General features: G+C 39.9%; 1 protein-coding gene across 1 annotated transcript in view; it reads right to left on the minus strand.

Annotated features, from left to right (window-relative positions):
- The window catches only part of atp6ap2 (ATPase H+ transporting accessory protein 2), a 60,588-nt gene that overhangs the window by 9,653 nt on the left and 25,058 nt on the right, over positions 1-25,877 (minus strand). Inside the window, exons 4-7 of the mRNA XM_087992838.1 lie at positions 17,100-17,195; positions 16,488-16,625; positions 14,102-14,155; positions 1,037-1,186 (exon numbers count right to left, since the gene is read on the minus strand). Coding sequence (XP_087848964.1) covers positions 1,037-1,186; positions 14,102-14,155; positions 16,488-16,625; positions 17,100-17,195 — 438 coding nt within the window. The remainder of the gene's footprint in view (positions 1-1,036; positions 1,187-14,101; positions 14,156-16,487; positions 16,626-17,099; positions 17,196-25,877) is intronic.

Raw genomic sequence — 25,877 nt, forward strand, 5'->3', positions numbered from 1 at the left:
TACCTCTACAGAAATATGATGGAGATTTCAGAATTGAGTGTCCATGGTCAAGACAGTTAAATAATAGTCAAAAATCACTAAAATGTCATATTCACAAACAGTTAAAATGAATTTCAAGTTCATTCCTTCCTGACATGTGACCCCCCTCAGTTTTTGAAGAAAAAATGCCTATCACCCCTTTCTGAAGAAAAATATTAGGAGAATGACCTTTAAATTTTATATATAATTGGTGCGAGCAAGTTAACCAAATTCAATCACAGTTCCCCTTGCCTAATCTGCAGGTAAAGATCTAAAAGATCAAAAAAGCATGTGCTGTGTAGAATTCTCGTAGCAGATTTGAATCAGTATTCACCAAATTATACTGATGTAAATCCAAATTGGCAAATGAATAATGAGATTGGTTTTGTCCAAAGCAAAGATTTTGACTACATTCTGTAAGATATTGCACTTAACATCTTATTAACCTCAGATACAATGTTAAAATCTTCTCTTGCAAAAATACTCTAACCATATGTATAGGTTGGGAAGCAACAGAAGCAATAAGGCATTTTTTTTTTAGATTAGATTAGATTACATTACAGTGTGGAAACAGGCCCTTCGGCCCAACAAGTCCACACCGACATGCCGAAGCGAAACCCACCCATACCCCTACATTTACCCCTTACCTAACACTACGGGCAATTTAGCTTGGCCAATTCACCTGACCCTGCACATCTTTTGGAGTGTGGGAGGAAACCGGAGCACCCGGAGGAAACCCACGCAGACACGGGGAGAACGTGCAAACTCCACACAGTCAGTCGCATGAGGCGGGAATTGAACCCGGGTCTCAGGCGCTGTGAGGCAGCAGTGCTAACCACTGTGCCACCGTGCCGCCCACGGTGCCGCATTTCTCTAGATGCAACAAGAATAAAAAACCCTTCAAAAACATCAATATCTAACTTGGTAATAACTGAAAATTCAATTTGTCGGCCAGAAATTAGTGGCGTAGCAGAGTAAAGATTAACGAGTAAAGTGAAAATCCAAAACGTTATTTTACCTTCTGGATGACTGAAGCAAGGATTTGGACAGCATCACGGAACTGCTGAGAGTCCTGCCCATAACGCTTTATAATTTCTTCCAGACCTGCCAGCTCCAGTGAATAAAGGGCAGGTGAACGTTCTTTTGCCAAGCGTTTGTGCCTGTACAGCTGTGGGAATATTTTACATCCAAGGTTATTTTTTTTTTAAAAATTGCTGAGTGAAGTCACATTAACTTTGTATCGTAGCCAAATCGTAAGAGGGTCCTCAGTAAGTTGGATGTTCACATGCTTTTTTTTGAGCAGGAGTTTAGTACCAATATCCCTAAGAAAATTCACATTTGAACATACCATGGAGAAAATTCTAGACCCAAAACATTGGTGGACATACAAACTCTCCCAACATTAGATCTGCAACACTCGCATCTTATTCAAATGATCAGCAAGCAGCCAAGTTCCCAATATTATTACTGATTAAAAATGTGTTTCTTGTTTACAATTCAGAGTTTGACCACTGTTCCCAGTCTTTCTACCATTTTGGAAAAGGACATACTTCTGGGCCACTAACTATCAATACCACTACAGTATACTAATTGGAGTTCATGACCACAACTTTGCAAAGATCACCCCTGAAATTACAAACTTTATACACATGAACTGAAATCAAATTCTCCCCTTCCTGACAGTCTTAGTAGGTAAATTCTTTGGACAGTATGCTACCCTTTAAAGGGCATCATTGTGACCGTCTCCAAAAAGACTTCATACCTATCCAGCTAAAATACTGCATCTACCTCCTTGATAAGTTACCTCTAAGATCCTTAACCAAGTTTCATTCAGACAGAGTACAAATCATTGTTGTACTTTTCAGTGCCTTACTGAAGGCCCAAACCAAAAAGAAACATTCCGATGTGGCAATGATTCTCTGCAGAACTAAAACACAATTAACCACACACCATCCTCAGCCATTCTCAAGCTCTATGAAATTATTTAATTGTATTCTTACTGATCTTCTTTCCGAACTCTACCAACACTTTCTCCTTCTAACGTAATGTCAACGACACTTCCACTGGAGTCAATAATTAAGTCTCTGCTTTACAGCAGGATAAGATGTATATATGTCTCCCTCTAAACAAATCAACAACTCACCTTTCTCTAGTTTCTCCCCTCATAACTTGAGATATTAACACTCAGGTATTGTCCCCCATTGCTTTCAAATCTGTTTCCTATTAGTCCTCTGTTGAAAAACCCCTCAGTCCTTGAGAACTATTGTCCTACCTTCACTCTCCCTTGCAACCCAAAAATGTTTCAACATGCCTTCGTAAATGCCGGTCTTTCCTGGAACTTCATGTCTGGGAGGTACAGGTTGTATTGGTGACATCATTAAAACTAATAAATGAGACGCTGATGGAATTTAAATTTCATGAAATTTGACCCCTCAGTTGCCACAGTGAACCAAGAGAGCTGGAATTCCACCAGAGTCACAGAGCCGTCAGTTCAACTCATATTTACCGACCAGAAATCCCAATCTAACCTAATCCCATTTGCCAGTATTTGGCCCATATCCTTCTAAACCTTTCCTAGTCATGTATCCATCCAAATGCCTTTTAATGATGTAATTGTACTAGCCGCCACCACTTCCTCTGGTAGCTCATTGTGTACACGCACCACCCTCTGCATGAAAAAGTTGCCCCTTAGGTCCTTTTAAATCTTCCCCCACCCTAAACCTATGCCCTCTAGCTCTGGACTCCCACACCTCTGGTAAAGATCTTTCCTCTTTAGCCTGTGCCTCTCATGATTCTATAAACCTCTATCAGTTCACCCCACTGTCTCCAAACCCCCAGGGAAAAAGCCCCAGCCTATTCAGCTCAAACCCTCCAACCTTGGCAACATCCCTGTAAATCTTTTCTGCACACTCCTTTCACAACATTGTTTCTATAGAAGGTCAAACAGAATTGTATGCAACATTCTAAAAGTGGCCTCACCAAGTCCTGTACTGCCACAAGGACCTCCCAACTCCTGTACTCTGTGCACTGACCAATAAAAGATAAGCTTACCAAATGGTTTCTTCATTACCTTGTCTGTGACTCCACTTTCAAGAACTACTGTATACACCTAGATCACTTTGTTCAGCAACACTTCACAGGACCTTACCATTAACTATTTAACTCTTGTACTGATTTGCCTTACCAAAAAGGTAACACCTCACATTTGATCTAAATTAAATCCATCTGCCACTGCTTGGCTCAGCTGATCAAGGTCCCCTTTTACTCCAATAAACTTCTTCACTGTCCACTACACCATCCACTTTGGTGTCATACATAAACCTACTATCCATGCCTCCATACATTCAAATCCAAATCATTTTTATAAAATGACAAAAGCAGTGGACTCAGCACTGATCCTGTTTCACATCACTGGACACAGGCCTCCAATCTAAAAATTAATCCTCTACCAACATCCCATCTCCTTCCTGCATGCCAATTTTGACTGGCTCCCCAGATTCCATGTGATCTAACCAGACTACCACACAGAACCTTGTCAAACACTTTGTCCATATAGACAATTCAGCAATGTTCACCTCTCTGCCTTCAATCTTTATTTCCACCTCTTCAAAAGACTCTAGAGAGACATTATTTTCCCACGTAGAAAGCCATGTTGACTCTCTGTAAATCAGTCCACGCCTTTCCAAATGCATGCAAATACTGTCCCACAACATCCTCTCCAACAACTTGCCCACTGACAAAGCTCACCAGTGTAGTTCCCTGGCTTTTCCTTAAAGCTTCTTAAATAATGGTCACCAGTTATCTCAATGCAGACCAAGCAATACAGTTGTGTGTTTGGTATTCAAGCGAGTTTTACAATTATGTCCAAATAAACTTCAGAAGGGGAATCATAGCAGATGCTGGATGTCAACGGTTTTGGAGGCTACTGGGTTTCTACAGCATTGTTTTTATTTCAGATTTCCATCTTCCAGAGCGTTTGGCTTTTAGCGATCTCAGAACAACCCAAAGCACTAAAGCCAAATAGACCATCTTCCAAAATGCAACGTAGGAACCATCACAGTCAATCTTGTGCATGACAAGCCTCCAGTGTGATGACCAGCTAACCTATTCATTTCAGCTATGTTGGCTGAACAGGAAACTTTGGAGAACTCTTCTTCCAAGTGGTGCCATGGCATCTATGGGTGGTTAAGGCCTTGGCTTTAATATTGCATCTGAAAAAAGTGACACTTAGAACATTACAGCATTCTATCAGTATCAAATTGGGGATTTCAGCCAAGATTTGTTGCTCAAGTCCCCACAGTGGGAATAAGGTTTGGAAAGTGCATTATAGGCAGTGATTACATGTTTCAATTGTGATATTGTTAAGTCAATAAAGTTAAAGTTCGCAGTTGTAATGAACACAAACTTATGACAGCACAGGTGCTCAGAGAAAGTTGTGAATCAACAGCACTTGCTAACAAGAGTTCAGTTTCTTAACAAGCTTCTTAGCAATGTAATTACCTTGATAATAGATTTAGATACCTTGATGGCAGCAAAATTTTCCATTTATGAATGGAGATAGAGAATGTTACAAGTTAATATGCTTTGAAACCTTTATACAAATGGTTATCCATTTGTATAATGTACAGGAGTAGTATTCAATCCCAATTGTTTCCTTAAACTTTTGCAAGTTTACTTGGTGGACTGGTGGTAGTTAAGTGTAACTTGACTAATGACCTCCTAAGCAGCTTGTTGTTTTGATAAAAATTTACAATCAATGCTTAGATTGATGGAAATAGAAGGTGATGCAGAAATCCTCATATCCTCAGAACATTGTCAGATCCTAAAAACATGTTTCAGCCAATTCCATTTGAAGTGTAATCACTGAAGTGATGTGGCCAAACAAAACATTTCAGATCCCACAAACAGCACCATGAGACACCAATGAGTATTTTTATGTTGGAAAAGGATGGGAGTTGAGGGCTAAAAGCTGGTCAGAATGTCGTGACTCCTTGGTTGTGTTCTTTTGCGTAATGTCACAAGACAGGATCAGTAAGGAAGATGGACAAATGGCACAACAGGATAGAATACTAGTGAAGCTTTGAACCAGTTGGACTTTAAAAATAGGACAGAATCAAGTAAAGTAAACAGATTGGAGGGGAAAATGATCAAATCCAAAATAATTTGGATTCCAGTGGTGTTAAAGTACAATATATAGACAAATTGTTGCAGAGATAGAATAAATAACGACAGAGTATAAAACTTTAGCCAGACTAACAACAGGGAAGGCATCGGATTTTGCGCCAAATTCAAGCCAAGAAAACAGACAATGAAGAATGACAGATTTTAATCTATTTCTCTCATTTTTCCATGCACAGACCTTCTGTTAATTACAATTCAGAGAGATACAGAAGCTCTGAAGAGTCTGCAACGCAATGAGAAAAATACAGTATTCCCAGCCATGACATTCTCTCCACTGTTGAATGCTCTATTAAATTTTACACTATACTTACACTGTACATTTGCCTATACATATTTACTTGAAAAACGTCCGAAATAATTATGCTTCTGGGATTCAAAAAACAGGGGCAGTAAACAGTTAGGCTTGGAGAAAGTGAGGACTGCAGATTCTGGAGATCAGAGTCAAAAAGCGTGGTGCTGGAGAAGCACAGCTAGTCAGGCAGTATCTGAGGAGTAGGAGAGTCGGCTTTGAGCATAAGCTCTTCATGCCTCCACCATAGTCTGTTTTCTGTTTGAGGATTGAAGAAAGTGTGGCCTGCTTTATAAAACTCTCTCTATAAGCATTCAGGTGACATTTCTACCAAATCATTACTCTTAACTGGATTGTCCAGATCTCTCTAAAGTAATCTCAACCCCCTCTAGGTCGAGCATTCTCTACCGTAAAATTACCAACATTCCAGAAACAAAAAAAATATTGTAAAAGACACTCTGAAGCTATTCTTAAAGGATGGCAGCACTGATGGAAGGAATGATAGATGAAATAATGGATGAAAGGAAGGAGATTTCTATCAATTGTTCAAATGGCACTAACTTGCCCAAAGTGCATCATGTTTCAAGTCTAAATGTCTTAAAGTGATGAAGCAGAGCAGTGACAGAAAAGGAATGCAAAACAATAAATCCTGCAGTCAAGATCTCAATACCTTGAGGACATCCTACCCCATGTGTTCAAAAGATCCAAGAGTCAAGAATCAGCCTGTTGTCACATGATGACCCACATTAGAAATTTGCAATTCCAAGCAAGTGTAGCCTTTAAGGGACAGTAAACAAAGGTGCCTTGAGACATTTTAGGCAGATAAGCAGGAGGCTGGAAGAATGCAGCAAGCCAGGAAGCACCAGGAGGTGCAGAAGTTAATTTTTCAGGTGTAACCCTTCAGGGCTGGGGGTGGGGATAGGTGAAGACAGGTAAAGTGTACAACCTGTTTGGTTAAATGGGAGTGGGGGTGGGGAAATGAACCCGTTGGGTGGCAGGGAGCAGTGGAAGGAGAGGGGAGGGGCTGGGAAGGGAGTCTGGGGATGAGAAGAGAGGTTGTTTGAAATTGGGGAGCTCAAATGTGGAGTCCTCTGGGCTGTCAGGTGCCCAGGCAGAAGGCAAGGTGTTGTTCCTCCAAGTGGAGCTGTGGTTTGTTTTGGCAATGGAAGAGACCAAGGATGGTCATGTTGGAAAGGGAGTGGTTGGGGGAGTTGAAGTGAGCAGAGACATTAAGTGCACGATAGGTGATTGTTGTTCCGGACTCCAACTTGTTCTACATTTTCCTTCTCCCTCAGTATACACGCCTTCAGCAAAAATAAAAAACGCACTCCTCCAGAAAATCCTTCACTTCTCCAAGTTCACTGGTCACATTAATGCTTTCCTGAAAACCCACTATTGGCTAACCCATTCTAATCAATCAATCTTTGACTCATCTGTGCCACTTTGAACTTGAAGACCTGTTATAAACTGAAGTTTTTAATTTAGTAAACAAGATGCTTCACATTGTTCTACTGTTGGGTATGAACAATTGGCACAAAAGGTGTGCATTCATCTTTCAACAGCGGTCAAACTTATGACCACAATTAGACCCTGGTGCCTATTCAACAGTCATTTAAGTAGAATAGCATGCAGTAAGGTGGGGACTCACTCAGAAATTGCCATCATGGAATATGAAATCTTACTCTGCACCGACAAGGATTAGGAGATATGTCTATTTTTTTTTTTTTAAAAACAGTGTGGCAACAGGCCCTGATTAAACTTAAATGATAAGCCATAACTATTAATTTAACCTGGGGCAGTGTTTTGTAGAGGAATAAAATGGCGTTATTTTCTGGGTCTATAGATTGTGAAGGAGCAAAAATGGCCTTCAGTGGAGTGATATGTGCTTCTTGTCAGATTAGATTCCCTACAGTGTGGAAACAGGCCCTTGGGCCCAACAAGTCCACACCGATCCTCCGGACAGCAACCCACCCAGACCATTCCCCTACACCTAACACTACAGGCAATTTAACATGGCCAATTCACCTAACTTGCACATCTTTGGACTGTGGGAGGAAACTGGAGCACTTGGAGGAAACCCACGCAGACATGGGGAGAATGTGCAAACTCCACACAGACAGTTGCCAGAGGCAGGAATTGAACCCAGGTTCCTAGCACTGAGGCAGCAGTGCTAACCACTGAGCTACCGTCCTGTGGGAGTTTAAACAGAGTCTAAAGGTTACTGCGGATTATATCTGCAATAAATGTTGTTGCTTACAAATCTTATCAGATCGAATGGATCGGTTGGAGAGACAGTTAGAAGCAATGAGGATTTTGCAACAGCAACTGTATGTGATGGATGGCAGTTTTTGGGGGGGGGGGGGGGGGGGGGAGAAAAAGGAGGGAGAAGAAAGTCAGTCTCAGAGTCACATAGATGGGTTAACTCCAGGAAAGCTAAGAGAGGCAGGCGGCTAGTGCAGGGGTCGTCTGTGGCTATACCAATTTCAAACAAATATGTTGCTTTGGAAAACGTAGGTGATGATGGATTCTCAGGGGAATATAGCATGAATAGCCAAGTTTCTGGTATTAGACTGGCTCCAAAACAATGAGGGGTACATCAGGTTCCAAGAGATCAATTGTGTTCGGGGATTCTCTAGGTCAGAGGTACAGAAAAGTTTCTGTGGCCAGCAGCAAAAAATCAGAATGGTGTGTTGCTTCCTTGGTGCCAGGATCAAGGATGTCTCAGAGAGGGTGCAGAATGTTCTCACGGGGGAGAGGGGCCAGCAGGAGGTCATTGTACACACTGGAACCAACGACATAGGAAGGGAAAAGGTTGAGATTCTGAAGAGATTAAAGAGAGGTAGGCAGGAATTTAAAAAGGAGGTCCTCGAGAGTAATAATATCTAGATTACCCCTGGTGGTACGAGCTAGTGAGGGCAGGAAGGGCAGATACAGCAGATAAATGCGTGGCTGAGGAGCTGGTGTATGGGAGAAGGATTCACATTTTGGACCATTGGAATCTCTTTTGGGGTAGAAGTGACCTGTATAAGAAGGGCGAATTGCATCTAAATTGGTAGGGGACTAATCTGCTAGCAGGGAGATTTTCTAGAGCTGCTCTGAAAGACTTAAACTAGTAAGGTTTGGAGGGGGTGGGGGGGGGGGGGGGGAGAAAAGAGAGAAGAAAGATAGGGAGATAGTGACGAAAGAAAAAAAATCAGACTGGTACAGTTGAGAATAGAAGCAACTCAAACAAACAAACAAACAAAGTCAGGGCAGGCAGGGACAAGGTAGGACTAAATAAATTAAACTGTATTTATTTCAATGCAAGGGGCCTAATAGGGAAGTCAGATGAACTCAGGGCATGGTTAGGAACATGGGACGAGGATATCATAGCAATTACAAAAACATGGGTCAGAGATGGGCAGGACTGGCAGCTTAATGTTTCAGGATACAAATGCTATAAGAAGGATAGAAAGGGAGGCAAGAGAAGAGGGGGAGTGGCATTTTTGATAAGGGATAATATTACAGCTGTGCTGAGGGAGGATATTCCCGGAAATACATCCAGGGAAGTTATTTGGGTGGAACTGAGAAATAAGAAAGGGATGATCATCTTATTGGGATTGTATTATAGACTATTGTCAGAGAGAGATTGAGAAACAAACTTGTAAGGAGATCTCAGTTATCTGTAAGAATAATAGGATGGTTACAGTAGGGGATTTTGACTTTCCAAACATAGACTGGCACTGCCATAGTGTTAAGGGTTTAGATAGAGAGGAATTTCTTAAGTGTGTACAAGACAAATTTCTGATTGAGTATGTAGATGTACCTCCTAGAGAAGGTACAAAACTTGATCTACCTCTTGAGAAATAAGGCAGGGCAGGTGACTGAGGTGTCAGTGGAGGAGCACTTTGGGGCCAGTGACCAAAATTCCATTAGATTTAAAATAGTGATAGAAAAGGATAGACCAGATCTAACAGTTCAAGTTCTAAACTGGAGAAAGGTCAATTTTGATGGTATTAGAGAAGAACTTTCAAAAGCTGATTGGAGGCAGATGTTCACAGGTAAAAGGAGGACGGCTGGAAAATGGGAAGCCTTCAGAAATTAGATAACAAGAATCCAGAGGAAGTACATTCCTGTTAGGGTGAAAGGAAAGGCTGGTAGGTATAGGGAATGCTGGATGACTAAAAAAATTGAGGGTTTGGTTAAGAAATGTCAGGTATAGACAGGATAGATCAAGTGAATCTTTAGGAGTGTATAAAGGCAGTAGGAGTATATTTAAGAGGGAAATCAGGAGGGCAAAAAGGTGACATGAGATAGCTTTAGCAAATAGAATTGAGGGGAATCCAAAGGGTTTTTACAAATATATTAAGGACAAAAGGCTAACTAGGGAGAGAATAGGGCCCCTCAAAGATCAACAAGGTGGCCTTTGTGTGGAGCTGCCGAAAATGGTGGATATACTAAATGAGTATTTTGCATTAGTATTTACTGTGGAAAAGGCCATGGAAGATATAGACTGTAGGGAAATAGATGGTGACACCTTGCAAAATGTCCATATTACAGAGGAGGAAGTGCTGGATGTCTTGAAATGCATAAAAGGTGGATAAATCCCAAGGACCCGATCAGGTGTACCCTAGAACTCTGTGGGAAGCTGGGGAAGTGATTGCTGGGCCTCTTGCTGAGATATTTGTATCGCTGATAGTCACATGTGAGGTGCCTGAAGACTGGAGGTTGGCTAACGTGGTGCCATTGTTTAAGAAGGGTGGTAAGGATAAGTCGGGGAACTATAGACCAGTGAACCTGATGTCGGTGGTGGGCAAGTTGTGGGAGGGAATCCTGACGGACAGGATGTACATTTATTTGGAAAGGCAAGGACTGATTAGGGATAGTCAACATGGCTTTGTGCATGGGAAATCATGTCTCACAAACTTGATCGAGTTTTTTGAAGTAACAAAGAGGATTGATGAGGGCAGAGTGGTAAGATATATGATCTATATGGATTTCGGTAAGGTGTTCGACAAGGTTCCTATGAGAGACTGGCTAGCAAGGTTAGATCTCATGGAATATAGGGAGAACCCGCCATTTGGATACAGAACTGGCTCAAAAGGTAGAAGACAGAGTGGTGGTGGAGGGTTGTTTTTCAGACTGGAGGCCTGTGACCAGTGGAGTGCCACAAGGATCGGTGCTGGGCCCTCTACTTTTTGTCATTTACATAAATGATTTGGATGAGAGCATAAAACAGGTATATAGTTAGTAAATTTGCAGATGACACCAAAATTGGAAGTGTAGTGGACAGCGAAGAAGGTTACCTCAGAGTACAACAGGACCTTTATCAGATGGGCCAATGGGCTGAGAAGTGGCAGAGGGAGTTTAATTCAGATAAATGCGAGGTGCTGCATTTCAGGAAATCAAATCTTAGCAGGACTTATACACTTAATGGTAAGGTCCCAGGGAGTGCTGCTGAACAAAGAGGCCTTGGAGTGCAGGTTCATAGCTCCTTGAAAGTGGAGTCACAGGTAGATAGGATAGTGAAGGCGGCGTTTGGTATGCTTTCTTTTATTGGTCAGAGTATGGAGTACAAGAGTTGGGAGATCATGCTGCGGCTGTACAGGACATTGGTTCGGCCACTGTTGGAATATTGCATGAAATTCTGGTCTCCTTCCTATCAGAAAGATGTTGTGAAACTTGAAAGGATTCAGAAAAGATTTACAAGGATGCTTCCAGGGTTGGAGAATTTGAGCTGTCGGGAGAGGCTGAACAGGCTGCGGCTGTTTTCCTTGTAGTGTCAGAGGCTGAGGGGAGACCTTATAGAGGTTTACAAAATCTGAGGGGCATGGATAAGATAAACAGACACAATGTCTCTTCCCTGGGGTGAGTGAGTCCAGAACTAGAGGGCATAGATTTAGGGTGAGGAGGAAAGATATAAGAGAGATCCAAGGGCAACTTTTTCACACAAAGGTTATACGGGTATGGAATGAATTGCCAGAGGTGGTGGTGGAGGCTGGTACAATTGCAACATGTAAGAGACATTTGGATGGGTATATGAATAGGAAGAGTTGAGGGATATGGGCCGGGTGCTAGCAGGTGGGACTAGATTGGGTTGGGATATCTGGTTGGCATGGACAGGTCGGACCCAAGAGTCTGTTTCCATGCTGTACATCTCTATGACTCTATGTGCTTTACGCAAAAGCAGCAAATGCAATGCAACTTTACCCATTTATTGGTGACAAAGGTCTCTGCTCTGTCATTACTGGAGAACCTGCTTTTATTAAGGGATGGATGCTTCGCATATTTGTAGTGTATAAGTAGCTTGACATTTGTTTAACATATTGACTGCAGTATATATATATCATTCATTATAGCCATATTTCAACAGTTCACTACTTGACAATCCATTTTTAGTTACTTATCAATGGACCAAGAGTTTCACATCAGTTCTTAAGTTGACAGTTTTCTTTTAAAGAAACTAGACCCACTATGTCACCAAATCAGCAAAATACTGTTCTGAAGTATTATTAGTATTTACATTTATTCTTCTGTGAATGGTACATAATTCCCTTCCAAAATGGCATTGTGGACGGAGCTAGAACGGATGGACCACAACAGTTCAAGATGACAGTTCATCCTAATTTTAAGATGGATTATGAATGGGCAATAAATGTTGGCCTCGCCAACTATGGTCATACCCCGATAAGCAAAAAAGAAAACACCAATATACAAACTACAGCAAAACTTATGAACTTCAACAGTAAAAACTATTGTTACTTTAACAGTTTATACTGCTTAAATGTTTTGAGAATTTAACAGTTGCAAAGACCCACTCTTATCAATTTTAATTTTTTCCTTCTCCAAAAGTTTAGGGCATCCAAATTTAACCTTATTTTCATTCCAAAAAGAGTTAGCTTGGAAATGAAATTGATGTTAACATACTTAAATTTCTTACAGCTCTAACTTACAAAGAAATTGGCTTAGAGTATTCAGTAAAATAACAAGCTTAACAGATGAAATTATACATTTGATCAGCAAATAATTTACTCTGCCCTAAAAATTAAGTTCTTTCACCCCTCAAGTTCAAATTCTTCGCAGTCAGGTTCTCTGATCATGTCATCAGCAGAAACCAGGCATTTCTCTAAATAAATTGTCTTTAATATGGAAATTATGCTTTGCAAAGCTTTGTAAATTGTTCACAGAACTATTTTAAAATCAACCAGATGCTCTAATATCCAACTTACTGGTGAATTAAGAATTTGCTGACAAATATCTTGCAGCATCAAAAATCAAAAGATGACCTTTTTTGATCTGCTTAAAAGAACAATAGTGGGGCTAAGATGACTCAAAACAATAACTACTAGAAGATGAAAGATGGTGTGTACAGAAGCCAGAGTTGGATCGTATGAAAGGGGGTATAAAGTTTACAAAAAGAATATCTTCTGCAGTTCAGCATAAGATTCATTTATTAAAAAAATGAAAATAATCTGGGTTCTGATAATTAGTTTGAAGACCTGGTTGGAAGAGTCTGAGCTCAACAGCTCAAGAGAAAGTGATTGGACTTGTTGGAAAAAGCAACTTAGCATTTAAAATTCAAGGTCAAGGAGCTTATTTAGATCAACATGAAACAAACTGTTTTCAGCTGTCTAGTCTCCAAAGTTCTGGATTTCCTCCTCCCCAACTCATCTCTGTGGTTTATCAACCTTTCAAGATGCTCCTTAATATCAAACTTTGTCACTTGCCATCATATTTCATGCAGCTCATTATCAAAATTTAATTCAATATGGTTCCTCTGGATAGCTCTGGTAATCTGACAATGTCGATCTAATGTAAACCAAAGTTGCTACAGTGGACAAGTGAAAGTGAACACAGCTTGGATAATGTCAGTTTTGAATGAATTAGAGTTTACAGAAGCAAGACATTGAGATTAAAGTAGACTGGGCAATGGTTCAGAAGTAAAAATATGGTGTTTGACGGAGTATGAAGTATGAAACTTAAATGTGGATTGAGTGCATCAATTTTTATATGGCATATGTCAGCTTAAGAAAACAGTTTATATTAGTGAATAGTGTAAATATATGGCAGAGGATGAAAACCAATTTAGTCTTTCTGGTATTCAGTTGCAGCAAATTAACTTATTCCACAATTTCACATCAGTCAACTCACTGAGCAGAGGATTGTCAACAGTGGTAGGGTTGAGCATTGCATCTGAGTCTTGATGACAATCCAGCAAAGAAAAAAGAAAACAGGAACCCAAGGATTACCATGGTACTGATCATGCAAAGACAGGAAGAGACGTCACTGCTAGAGCAATAAGTTCGCTCTAAATACAAAGTTGACAGGACAAAACTGAAAAATACCATGTAGAAGTTTAACACTGCAGGAAACTAGGCTAACTTCACAACCAGATGGTTATGCTCAAACAACTTCCTGTTATTTACAATCAGCAAAATTATTGCAGATTAGAAAGTATCGTACTCAGCGAATAATGCTAAACACAGCATTCACAATGTTGCACATTATTAAATTAAACCCATATACAGGTGAACAAAGTGCCATTAACACCAGCAATTTAAAAATTCCAGTATGAAGCAAAAGGTTTAAGAGAAAAGTGACACTTTAAGGCAATTAAACTTATTTCTAACTTACCAATGCAGAAATATCATGAAGAACTTGCAATTCTGAAAGGAACAGAAGGTCAACCTAATGGAAAGAACAAGGCTGAATCTTTAGGAGAAATTGATTTAAGTGAATTACATATTGCACCATAGGGAACTGCTTAAAGTACCCAATACCTACAAAAAAAAAATGGATCTACATTAACATGCAAGTAATTGATATGCAATTAACGTTTTATCAGCTTAGGTTATATCCATAGGTGTGATTGAGTTTCAATGCCACATTAACACATGCCAACTGAGGCAATTTAATCATTTCTGGATACAAACTTGAATTCTTTTTAGGCATCTGAGAGAGCACAAACTGCAGATGTCTGATTAACAGGTACACGATGAGTCAAAATATTTGTTGCATCAACCCCTAAGATAAGAATGAGCTGAATTAGAATATATTCAAAACTCCTTTTTCTCCAAAGCATTACCTTGTGAAAATTCTTGGGTATGTAAAGCATCATAATATCAACAAAAATTAATGGTGGCACAGAGGATCGAATACCACAGCTATCTTACAGCACTAATGACATGGTTCGATTTCACCCTTGGGCAACACAAGTCTGCACATTCTCTCAGTGCCTGGACTGTAGGAGGAAACTAGAGGAAATCCATGCAAAGGTGTGTACGTTAGGTGGATTGGCCATGGGAAAGGCAGGATTAGAGGAATAGAGTATGAGGTGGGGACTCAGCAGGCTGAGTGGTCTGCTTCCACACTGTAGGGATTCTAATAATACTGAATGGATGCAAATAATCTAAATAACATTGTTGCACCAATCAGGGGAGGGAATGGGCTAGTGGCACTATAGCTAGACTATTAATCGAGAAACTCAGGTAAATGTTGTGGGGACCCGGGTTTAAATCCCATCACAGATGGTGGAATTTGAATTCAATAAAATAATCCTGGAATTAAAAATCTACTTGTCAGAAAAACCCATCTGGTTCAGGGGAGAACATTACCTCCTTACCTGGTCTGGCCTACATGGCTCCACACCTACAGTAATGTGGCTGACTCCAAATTGCCTTCTGAAGTAGCCTAGCAAGCCAGTTTTATCAATCGCTACAAAGCCTCAAAAGAAATGAAACCATATGGATCAACTAACTTGACCAAGGCACCAAAAACCCTATCGACCCTGCAAAGTCTTCCTCACTGATAGCTGGAGGCTAGTGCCAAAGTTGGGAGAGCTGTCCCATAGACTAACCAAGCAACAGCCTGACATAACCACTCATGGAATCATACCTCTCAGGCAAACATACAGGGATGGTCGTTTCTGGAACATGTCCTGTCCCACTGTCAGGACAAGCAAAGAGCGGTGACAGTAGTATATAATCAGAAAGGAGTTGACCAGAGTCCTCAACATTGATGCTAGACCCCGTGAAATCTCCTGGCTTCAAGTTATACATGGGCAAGGTAACCTATCGATTACCACATACGATCCTCCCTCAGCTGATGAATCAATACTCTTCCATGCTATGCAACACTTGGAGGAAGCACTGAGGATGGCAAGTATACAAAGATTATTCTGGATGGGGATTATCTTCATTAGGCAATTGGGAAAGAGTGCAAACAAAGATTAATTTTACCTCGAAAGAATTCAGTCAAATGATAGGCACCTTGTCAGTAAGCCTTTTCAGCAGCTTTGGTTTATTAAGTTAGGTGTACACAAAGATTCAGGCCTTTAATGTGTATTACAACATTAATTAGTAGTTGGTGCTGTCTAATCTCTTCAGGAGATTAGTATGTTGTGCACAAAGTGGCATAGTGAAGTCCACAACAACAAATTTTCCACATGCAAAAATTTTCCACTGTTGCATTTCTAATATGTTTGAGTCAAAGAGTGTGGTGCTGGAAAAAAGCACAGCAGTTCAGGCAGAAGAGGAGGAGTTAACATTTCAGGCATAAGCCCTTCATCAGGGATGTGGAGGGGGAAGGGTAGGTGGAATAGTGATAGGTAGATGCTGGTATAAGGTGATTGTGATAGGTCAGTTGGGAGGGTGGAGTGGATGGGTGGGAAGGAAGATGGACGGATAGGTCAGGTCGAGAGGGCATTTTAGCCTACAAGCCAAGCTATGAAGAAAGCTACACAATGTTTGACAGTATATTCAGCCAGGCAATCTCCATATAATGGCACACTTCATTTTTCAAGTCCAAAGCGCTTAGGAGGAAGCTGGACCACCAAACTTTACAGATCAATTCTCCAGCTAAAATAGCATTCTGCCAATTCTTGTAGAGGTGAGATAAGGAGCTAGAAAGTCAAGACACCTTTCCAATTTATCTAGCTAGAACTGCCATCGTTCGGTTATTGTCTTATAGGATATTGATACAAGGCAAAATACCTGCAATGAAATCCTCTACTTCCTCTTACCTCGTTATTTTTATTCAGAGTGCTACGAGGAAGGAAGCCCAGAACAGAGTCCTCCTGAAACAAGCGGTTACGCATCTGTCGTAATGTCACAGGTAGATCTTCAAAAATGGTGTTTGCCTTTCCCACCATGTACAGTCTCTAAAAATTTCACAAGTTAACCTTATTATTATTCAGTTTCTCAAAAGTTAAATGCCGAACTTCTAAGATTCAATTACTTGTCAACTTTGTCTTATCTAAACACTAACTACCTCCCACCAGTGTTTGTGTGCTGCACTAGACACAAGTCATTCTTGATTCCTAAATCTTATTAGTCAAGATCCATTGTTACAAATGTGCAGTGAACACCAAGAGGTCAGTGTGACTGACAGGATTTGAAAAAAAATGTTTATATAATCCAAGTACTAAGAACAGTCGATGCCCGTAGAACCATAACCCAATCATCTTTAGCACAGTAGAAAAAAATTGCAAGAGTGAAAAGCAGCTGCAGCAGATGCAATATTGGAAGTTCTATCTTAGCATATTTATTGCACCATCTCAAAGTATAATATGCAAATATTTACAAGCAAATTTATGCTTTCTGCAAATTCTGAACTAATTCTATTGTCAACTCACCTCCTCACTAGGAGTTAACTGCAGAACAACTGGTGTTTCTTCAGAGAACAGCGAGTGGATAGAATTAGAAATACTATCCAAAGTGAAAGGGACTGGCTACAAATGAAAAAAAAAAGTATCAGTTTTAATTAAACTCTTTGATATATTATGGTAGAACATCAAAACAAAATGAAAATTAAAAACAATTTGAACAAGGATTTGAAATCTGTCCCCAACAGTACAAAATTGCTACAAATTAAAAATCAGTAGCTTACATCAGCTAAATGACAAACCATGGCTTGTATATGAATTAAAGAGAACTATTCAATTTACATTGATCTGACAACTAGACCTGCTATAATCTAAAACACAGCAATCTCTTGTTGCAGCATGCAAAAGCCTAGATTTGAATTAAAGTTTTGAAAACTGGAGTTAAGAGCTAATGCAATCACGACTATCACAAATTACTCACATTTAGAGGACATTTCAAAAGGGCCATTCACAGATTATGCAATAATGAAATTATGAAACAAGTGTTGCTGTGGGTTCTTAAAACAAATTGGTTACATAAATCCTAGGTAGCGCACTACTAAAGTTACATTTCACCTTCAGTCCTTAGGGAAAAAAAAGGAACATGTTCAACTCAATTGCTTTCAGATTCTAGTGTCACCTTGGGATACTGAGGAAGGCAACAGTAGCCCTGTATAGAGAGGGTTAGTGACAGTTGATTATTCAAGCTGACATAATTCTAATACTAGATGTGACTTGCATTCCTACTGTCATTGACTGCAGTCTTAAAAGTTGGTCAGCAACACTAAAATAAACAAAACTGGACACTTGTTCTGTGATCCAAGCCAGGAAAGGATAATTGGCCTGCTGTGCTGCCACCATTCTGGATTTGACTCAGACTAGAAACAAAGTGTATGTTTAAATTACTTCCATTAATAGTTTTTAGTCCAAATTTACAGCCAAAACATTTACAAAGACAAATGCAGGACTCAATTTAAATGAAATGCAATGTCCCTGCCAATTTACATAAAATTAGGTCCAACGTAGCAGACAATCTATGTCTTAGGCCCAAACATCTTCAGCTGCTTGTTTGACCATCCTTCCAGAAGGTCAGATGTGGGAATTTTTACCCCAATGATTGTTCTATGTTCAGCAACATTTGCAGCTCCTCAGATCTGAAGCAGTCCATGCTCAAAATGCAATAAGATCTGGAAAATATCCAGATTTGGGCTGACAAATAGTAAGCAACATCTGCCCCCCATGCAAATACCAGGCAAGTGACCATCTCCAATAAGAGACAATTTAACACTCTTGCTTGACATTTAATGGCATAACCATCACTGAGTCCCCTATAATTCACATCCTGGGGTTTCCATTGACTGGAAGCTCAACTGGACTTGTCACATTACCATGGTAGCAACAAGAGCAGGCCAGAGACTAGGAATGCTGCATAGAGTAACTCACCCTCCTGATTCTCCAAAGCCAGCCATCTACATGGCACAAGTCAGGAGTGTGATGGAATACCCTCCATTTGCCCAAATAGGTGCAGCTCCAACAATACCAAAATGTTTTAAAAAAGACTAAAAACAAAATTTAAAAGGAGTAACTGGAGATAATATTCCAAGCAATGGCACTAAAATACAAGGCGACAAAGTCAGAATTTATGGATGCAGGTAGGGTAGAAGAGTAATATAATGCTATTGGAGAGAAGGCAAGGCTGGGGACAAATTTTAAAATTACTACCTCAATTTAGACAAATATATTGTCATGCATTTGTAGCTGGAGAACAGCTTCTACAGAGTACAATTGGGACATTCCCACAAAAATATACTTGCAACTATACTACCCACATTTTGGGTATGAGCCAAAATGAAATGTAATCACAAACTAGATCATCATGAACCAACAGAGACAACCAAAGGATATAAAACTGTCTCCTGAAGCACTGAAAGATATTTTGTATCAGTTTTCAGTGGAGGACAGTAATAACGTGTGAGTAATTGAAGAGACAAAGGTAGGTGAGGACCTGGAAACAAACATTAATACGGAAGAGGTAGTGTTGGACAAGCTAGTGGAGTAAGGATAGACAAGTCTCCTGGCCCTGATGGAATGCATCCCAGGGTACTATGAGATGACAGGAGAAATAGCAAGTGCACTTGTGGTAATTTTCCAAAATTCGCTGAACTTTAAGGCAATTCCAGCAGATTGGCGCCACATTTGCTGTTTTCCATTGTTTAAAACAGGAAGTAGACAAAAGATGGGGAATTATAGACTGGTTAGCTTAACCTCTGTATTGAGGAAGATGCTGGAGTCTATTATCAAGAAATAGCAAGGCGTCTTGTGGAACAGGGTAGAAATTGTCCTGTTGGGCAGATGCAGCATGGGTTCATGAAGGGCAGGTCATGCTTTACAAAACTTTTGTAATTCTGAAGACATTACAAGCAAGGTGTACAACGGGGACCCAGTGGATGTGGTGTGCCTAGATTTCCAAAAAATACAGCTGCCTCTTGTGCGGCACAAAATAGAGATGCATGGCATTATGGGTAAAGTATTAGCATGGATAGAGGATTGGTTGACAAACAGGAAGCAACGAATGGGGATGACTGCTATTCTAGTTGGCAATCAATAACTAATAGTGTGCCTCAGGGATCAGTGTTGGGAGTGCAATTATTCACAACTTACATAGATGATCTGGAGTTGGGGACCATGTGTACTGTTCAATGTTTGCAGATTACACTAAGAGGAGTGGCAGAGCAAAGTGTGCAGACGACTGAAATTTTGCAGAGGAACTAGATACTTTGAATGGATGGGAAAAGGTATGGCAGATGGAATACAATTTTAGTAAATCTGAAGTCATCCATTTTGGCAGAAGTAACAGTAAAAAGGTTTATTACTTTAATGGTAAAAAGTAGCAACATGATGCTATGCAGACAGACCTGGGTGTCCTTGTGCATCAATCACAAAAGGTTTATCTGCAGGTCCAACTAGTAGTTAGGAAGGCAAATGGAATTTTGTCCTTCATTGCTAAAGGGATTGAGTTTAAAAGCAGAGAGGTTATGTTGTGGCTGGTGAGGCCACACCTGGAGTGCCGCCACACCTGGAGTGCCGCATGCAGTTTTGGCCTCCTTACTTGAGAAAAGGATATAATGACACTAGAGGGTGCCTAGAGAAGGTTCACTAGGTTGATTTTTGAGTTGAGGGGGTTGGCTTAGGAAGAGTGTGAGTAGACTGGAATTACATTCATTGGAATTTAGAAGAATGAGGGGGGGAATCTTATAGAAACACATTTCTGAAGGGAATAGATAAGATAGAAGTAGGGAGGATGTTTCCACTGGCAGGTGAAACTAGGACAAGAGTGCATAGCCTCAAGTTTAGGGGGAGCAGATGTAGGACTAAATTGAGAAGGAACTTCTTCACCGAGAGGGTTGTAAATCTATGGAATTCCTTGCAGTGAATTAGTTAACATGACTTGAGTAAACTTTTTAAAATTTGGAATTTTTAAGCAATAAAGGAATTAAGGATTATGGTAAGAGAGTGCAGGTAAGTGGAGCTTGATCAGCCATGATCATACTGAATGGCGGAGCAGGCTCAAAGGGCCAGATGGCCTACTTCTGCTCCTAGTTCCTTTTGTTAAGAAAAGAATTTTAGATTCAGTCAAGATCAATAAACTGGTAGTTTTATGAACACAGCTGGAATGAGGCTTTTAGAAGTTATTTTTAAGAGTGTCCAGTCCTCAGGTGAATCACTTGATTTAAAATCCTTTTTGTTACAACTCACTGGGGTAGATGCAAGAAATCAAGACCCACTCTATCAGAGTTATCACAGAAGTTTAAAACATTTGAAAATTTTGCAAAATTCCAACTTTTCTTTAAGATCAGCTTATCAAACAATGGGCCATGTTTCTGCACCTTACCATGATTAATATTTACTACAAATAAATAGCTTCTAGCTGCAGATCACTAATTACAAACTGTTGACATAACTAGTTAGAAACTAAAAACTTCCCCACTTCTCACAGATACAGATAGAGGTAAAAAAAAAAAAAAAAATCAATAGTCTCTGTTCAATAGGATCCAACCAGATATGGTTCTTTTGGTTCGTCAGGATGGGCTGTTCCTTTGTTCTGAGGAAGGGCCTGAGGAAGGGCCTGTGCCCGAAACGTCGAATCTCCTGTTCCCTGGATGCTGCCTGACCTGCTGTGCTGTTCCAGCAATAAAGTTTCAACTGTTCCTTTGTTCTCCTTTATTTCACTTGTCTGCAGGAAACATGGGGTGACCACTTAATGTTTAAGAGTCGAAGAGTTCTCAACTAAAGATCAGCATAGAGGAAGGGAAAATAAACTGGCTATCTGCAGTAAAAAGCATCTCAAACGTTTCTATTATTTTTAGACCTGATGGTTTCTGCCAAAACATTCAAACCTCCAGCTACATTCAGCTACCTGGGAGCCACTGTCATTGGCAGGCAGAAGGCCTTCAAAGATTGGTCATTAGTTTACAGACCAGTCAGCTATTTGGTACCAGCCAAAGCACTACATTCAGCTTCAGCTTATGCGCAAACTAGGTGCTCTCGTTGGTCCGTGGAAAGGTTGTCATCAAAAACCCCTCCCACCCTGGTAATGGTCACCTACAACCTCTTCAGTCAGGCAGAAGATACAGAAGCTTGAACATGCACCAACAGGTTCAAGAACAACTTCTTTGCTGTTACTAAACTGATGAATGGAGACTAACTTCAAATAATGCTGATCTTGCCTTGAACACTTCCTGTGCAATGTAACCTGTAAGCCTCATACTGTTTAAGAACCCTTTGATGTCGACATCCTTATTTGCCACGATCCACCTGTACTGCTTGCAAAAGAGCTTTTCACTGTACTTAGGTACGTGACTACATTAAATCAAATCACTATTGCTTGAAGACAGTTATGTAAACTGTACTTGCAATGAGTGTTAGGTTTATTTTTATTTAAAAGTGCAACAATCTGTTGTTTTAAAGCCACTCTTCCCATTTCAGTCCAAATTCAAGAATATAGAAAAGATACGGTTTTTGTATTCTAAAAAATTTACACAACCATTTAATAGGTATATATTCCCCATATTTCATCCAAGAGTGCTTGTGGGTTAGCACACCTGGAATACCTTTCTGAACCATGCAATTTTCACAGAGTACTTTGAGAAGTTCCTAATGAATCAGATCTACAGCCCAGTGAGTCTGTGCCAATGAAAAAAAATCAGCCACTTAATTCTTCTAGTCTCATTTTCCAGCACTTGGCCCATAGCCTTATGTGCACATCTGAATACTTATTCATTGGAGAGTTTCTGCCTCTACCACTCTTTCAGGTAATGAGTTACTAATGCCCACCACGTTTTGGGTGAAAAACATTTTTCCTCATCTCCTCTGTATCTTCTGCCCTTTACCTTAAAATCTATGCTCCCTGGTCACTGATCCCGCCAAAGAGAAAAAAAAGTTTCTTCCCGTTTACCCTATGTCCCTCGATTATGTCTGTATGACTGCATTCCCTCACAACCCCCTCGGCTCTAAGGGAAAAGAACTCCCCTGTATCTAAACTCTTCATAACAAACTTTCCAGCCCAAGCAAAATCCTATTAAGTCCCCTCTGCACACACTCCAGTGCTATTGCATCCCTCCTATAATATGCGCAGTTCTGGAATCCACAGTATTCTAGCTGTGAGCTAATCAATGTTTTATGCAGTTCCAACATAACCACTCTGTTCTTAAACTCAATGCCTTTATTAATGAAGGCAACATCCCATACGCCTTAACCACTATTGACCAGTCTGGTATCTTAAGGGACTGGTGAACATGCATACTAAGGTCCCTCTGATACAGTTTTCCAGGGTCCCACCTGTTTATCATTTATGTCCTTGCCTTGTTTTCCCCTGCCCAAGTGCATCACCTTACATTTTTCCCTAAATGTATCAAATCAGTTTAACAGATCAAGAGAACAATTGAACACAAGTGGATTTGGAGATAACCCACTCAATTTCAAAACAGTTCAATCTTCTTTGCAGGTTTGGCCAATTGGGTTAACATAAGTGAAAACTTGATCTACAAATATTTAAGTGATGACACTGCAAGTTGTAAAGGTTACTGATAAGATACCTGGGCAATCAATGGGTGATAATGCTTGTGAACTTTTGAATGATTATGAAAAAGATGAAGGAAGTTAATTGGGTTACTAAGAGCAGAGACCATAAAACAAGCAGGACTAAGCACACTTTTTATGACTGATACATCTGCACTTGAACTAACATGTCCAGTTTTGAATCCTTCTTACTTATTACGTTTTGGGACAGATACATCAAGCAAAGTGTTGTTTTTAAGATTTCAACACAAGTGGATCAAAATTATTACTTACCTTAGGAGTATTAGTTAATAGTTAAAAGGTGGATGTCCAGTCCTCCATCCACAAAACACCAGATTTAAAATCCTCTGAATGCATCACTGGGATAGTGAGCTCAAAGCAGACTTGACATATCGTTTGAATCAATATTTGCTGAGCTATTTTTTGTAAAATGAAGGAAATTGATTCAGCTTATCTGAATAAGTTTTGATTAAAAAATGGACAGTAAAGCTAGAGACTTTACATATGATTGAGGAAAAAGCACTTATTTTCAAAGTTGCCTTCTTTCATCCCATCCCAACAAAACCAGAATGCTGGTACGGATTTGCTCTGGTCCTTAAAAATAAAACCCTTTTCAGTTGTAGATTTGCAGGTGCATATTCCAAGTTCCTAGTTACGAAGACTGAGCAGTCACAAAATGAAGTTTTGCTGGATTACCATAGCAATTCAGGAATTTCCAGAATGTTCCCTCAAATTAACCACATTATTTTCCTTTACTTGGCCTCATTCAAGAAGAACGAAAGTTTGACCTGCGTCAAAACTTTGTGGGTCAAGATTAGAATAGTGCAGAAAAAGCACAGCAGGTCAAGCAGCATCCGAGGAGCAGGAAAATCAACATTTCAGACCAAAGTCCTTCATTAGGAGGAAGGGCTTTGGCCTGAAACGTCGATTTTCCTGTTCCTCAGATGCTGCCTGACCTGTTGTGCTTTTCCAACACCACTCTAACCTTGACTCTATTCGCCAGCATCTGCAGTACCCACTTTTACAAAGCTTTGTGGGTGTGAAGTGCTAAATAGGAGAAGCTTGATGAAACCGTTTTGCCTAAGTGTGTAAAATTATCAGCTAAGTCTGCAAAACTAGGCTACCCAGGGACCTTGCTACACAGACTACAGTGGCATCTTTATGTATAAACTTATTCAAAGAATATATGGATTGTTAAGCATTTAAGTTTGCTTGATGTAAATAATTTCACTTGTAATACCTTGGTAGGTTAGAACAAAATAAAACAGGCACAATATAAGAGTTAATACAATAATAAATGCTCATGTTGTCTTGTGAAACAGATTTTTGTTTAAAAGCAGTTCTGTCTAATAATCAGACAAGTGCTTTCTTAACATTGGGTCATGACTGCTAATGAAGTTACATGATGGGATTTGGGGTTGAAAGCGGAGGCAGTCCTGGCTGGAGTGGAGCACAGACTGCTTTAAAGCAGCTATGAAGCCCCTTTAAATTCTCTTTTTTGGTGGGCACAGTCTAATTGATTACTCTAGTGTTTTTGCAGCAGCAATTTAGTATTGCCAATGAAAAGGTAGGTGCTTCCTTTTCAAGTAACCATGCCTTTCATCAAAACACCACCTTTCCAAAACAATGACTGACATCACACCCCTAACTTTTGCAACGAACAACCCACTGTTCAACATTCACATATTTGCTCACATCCAAACCCCTCCCCCCACTCAACTGTTGTACCAAAAGGTTGACTCTCCTGATCACAACATCGGAGACATTAGAATGGGATTACACTGGTTTGGGACGCACAGAAATAGACTAAAGATAGCACCTCACCAGTTTTACTCTCCTGTTCTACTCCTCAAAATAGCTTCGATGTGGTAAAAGTTCAGTTGCTATATTAGCTATTATTTTAACTTCAGGCAGAATAGCAGAACTTCAGGAAACTTTTTTGCAACTGAATATTGCACACAAGCAACCACGAACTGTCAAGCTTTGTTTCAACTTCTATTTTAAAGCTTATTAGTTCTAGGAAGGCCAGCATTTTCACAATTGTAAACCTGAATCAATATATTTCAAACATCAAACTGGACTAAATTTTAGCAAATTTGCATAAATTAAAATTCCTTATAAAATCAACTGAAAAGTCATTTAATCATTTCCATCCAGTTTAACTGCATTAATTACACCCATATTGCTGATACCAAGAGCAAAAGAAAGAAGCAGAGAATAGTCTTTTGATAAACATGCCCCACTATTTGATATCATGACTGATCTGCCCCAAGCCTCAAATTTCTCTCCCACAGCAGCTCTTTTCCCTCAACTTGCTAATATTTCTAAAATCCACCTACTTCTTTCTTGAGGTACTTTTAATGAGCCAGCCTCCACAACTCTGGAGTAGAGAACCCCATACGTTCATTACCCTGCCAGAGAAGAAATTAATTTGCTCCTCAGCTTTATGAGTATTCTAACTAATACCCTAAGAACCCAAGTTTAACTCAACAAATACATAGTTCCTTTTCCACAAGATGCTTAGATTTAGCGCTGCTCACATAGATGTGCATTGTATTATGACTTTTCTGTAGCATAAATTAAGTTAAAACTAAAAACTTCAAACAAATGACTTGAGAAACACAAATGGGACTAAAAGCTAAAACTGTTGAAATGTATCTCAGTCACTTCTTAATTATGAATATATTCCAC

The sequence above is a fragment of the Chiloscyllium plagiosum genome, unplaced genomic scaffold, assembly GCF_037043375.1.
Source record: "Chiloscyllium plagiosum isolate Xiang-an unplaced genomic scaffold, Cpla_swu_hap1 HiC_scaffold_12, whole genome shotgun sequence".
Taxonomy (NCBI): Eukaryota; Metazoa; Chordata; class Chondrichthyes; order Orectolobiformes; family Hemiscylliidae; genus Chiloscyllium; species Chiloscyllium plagiosum.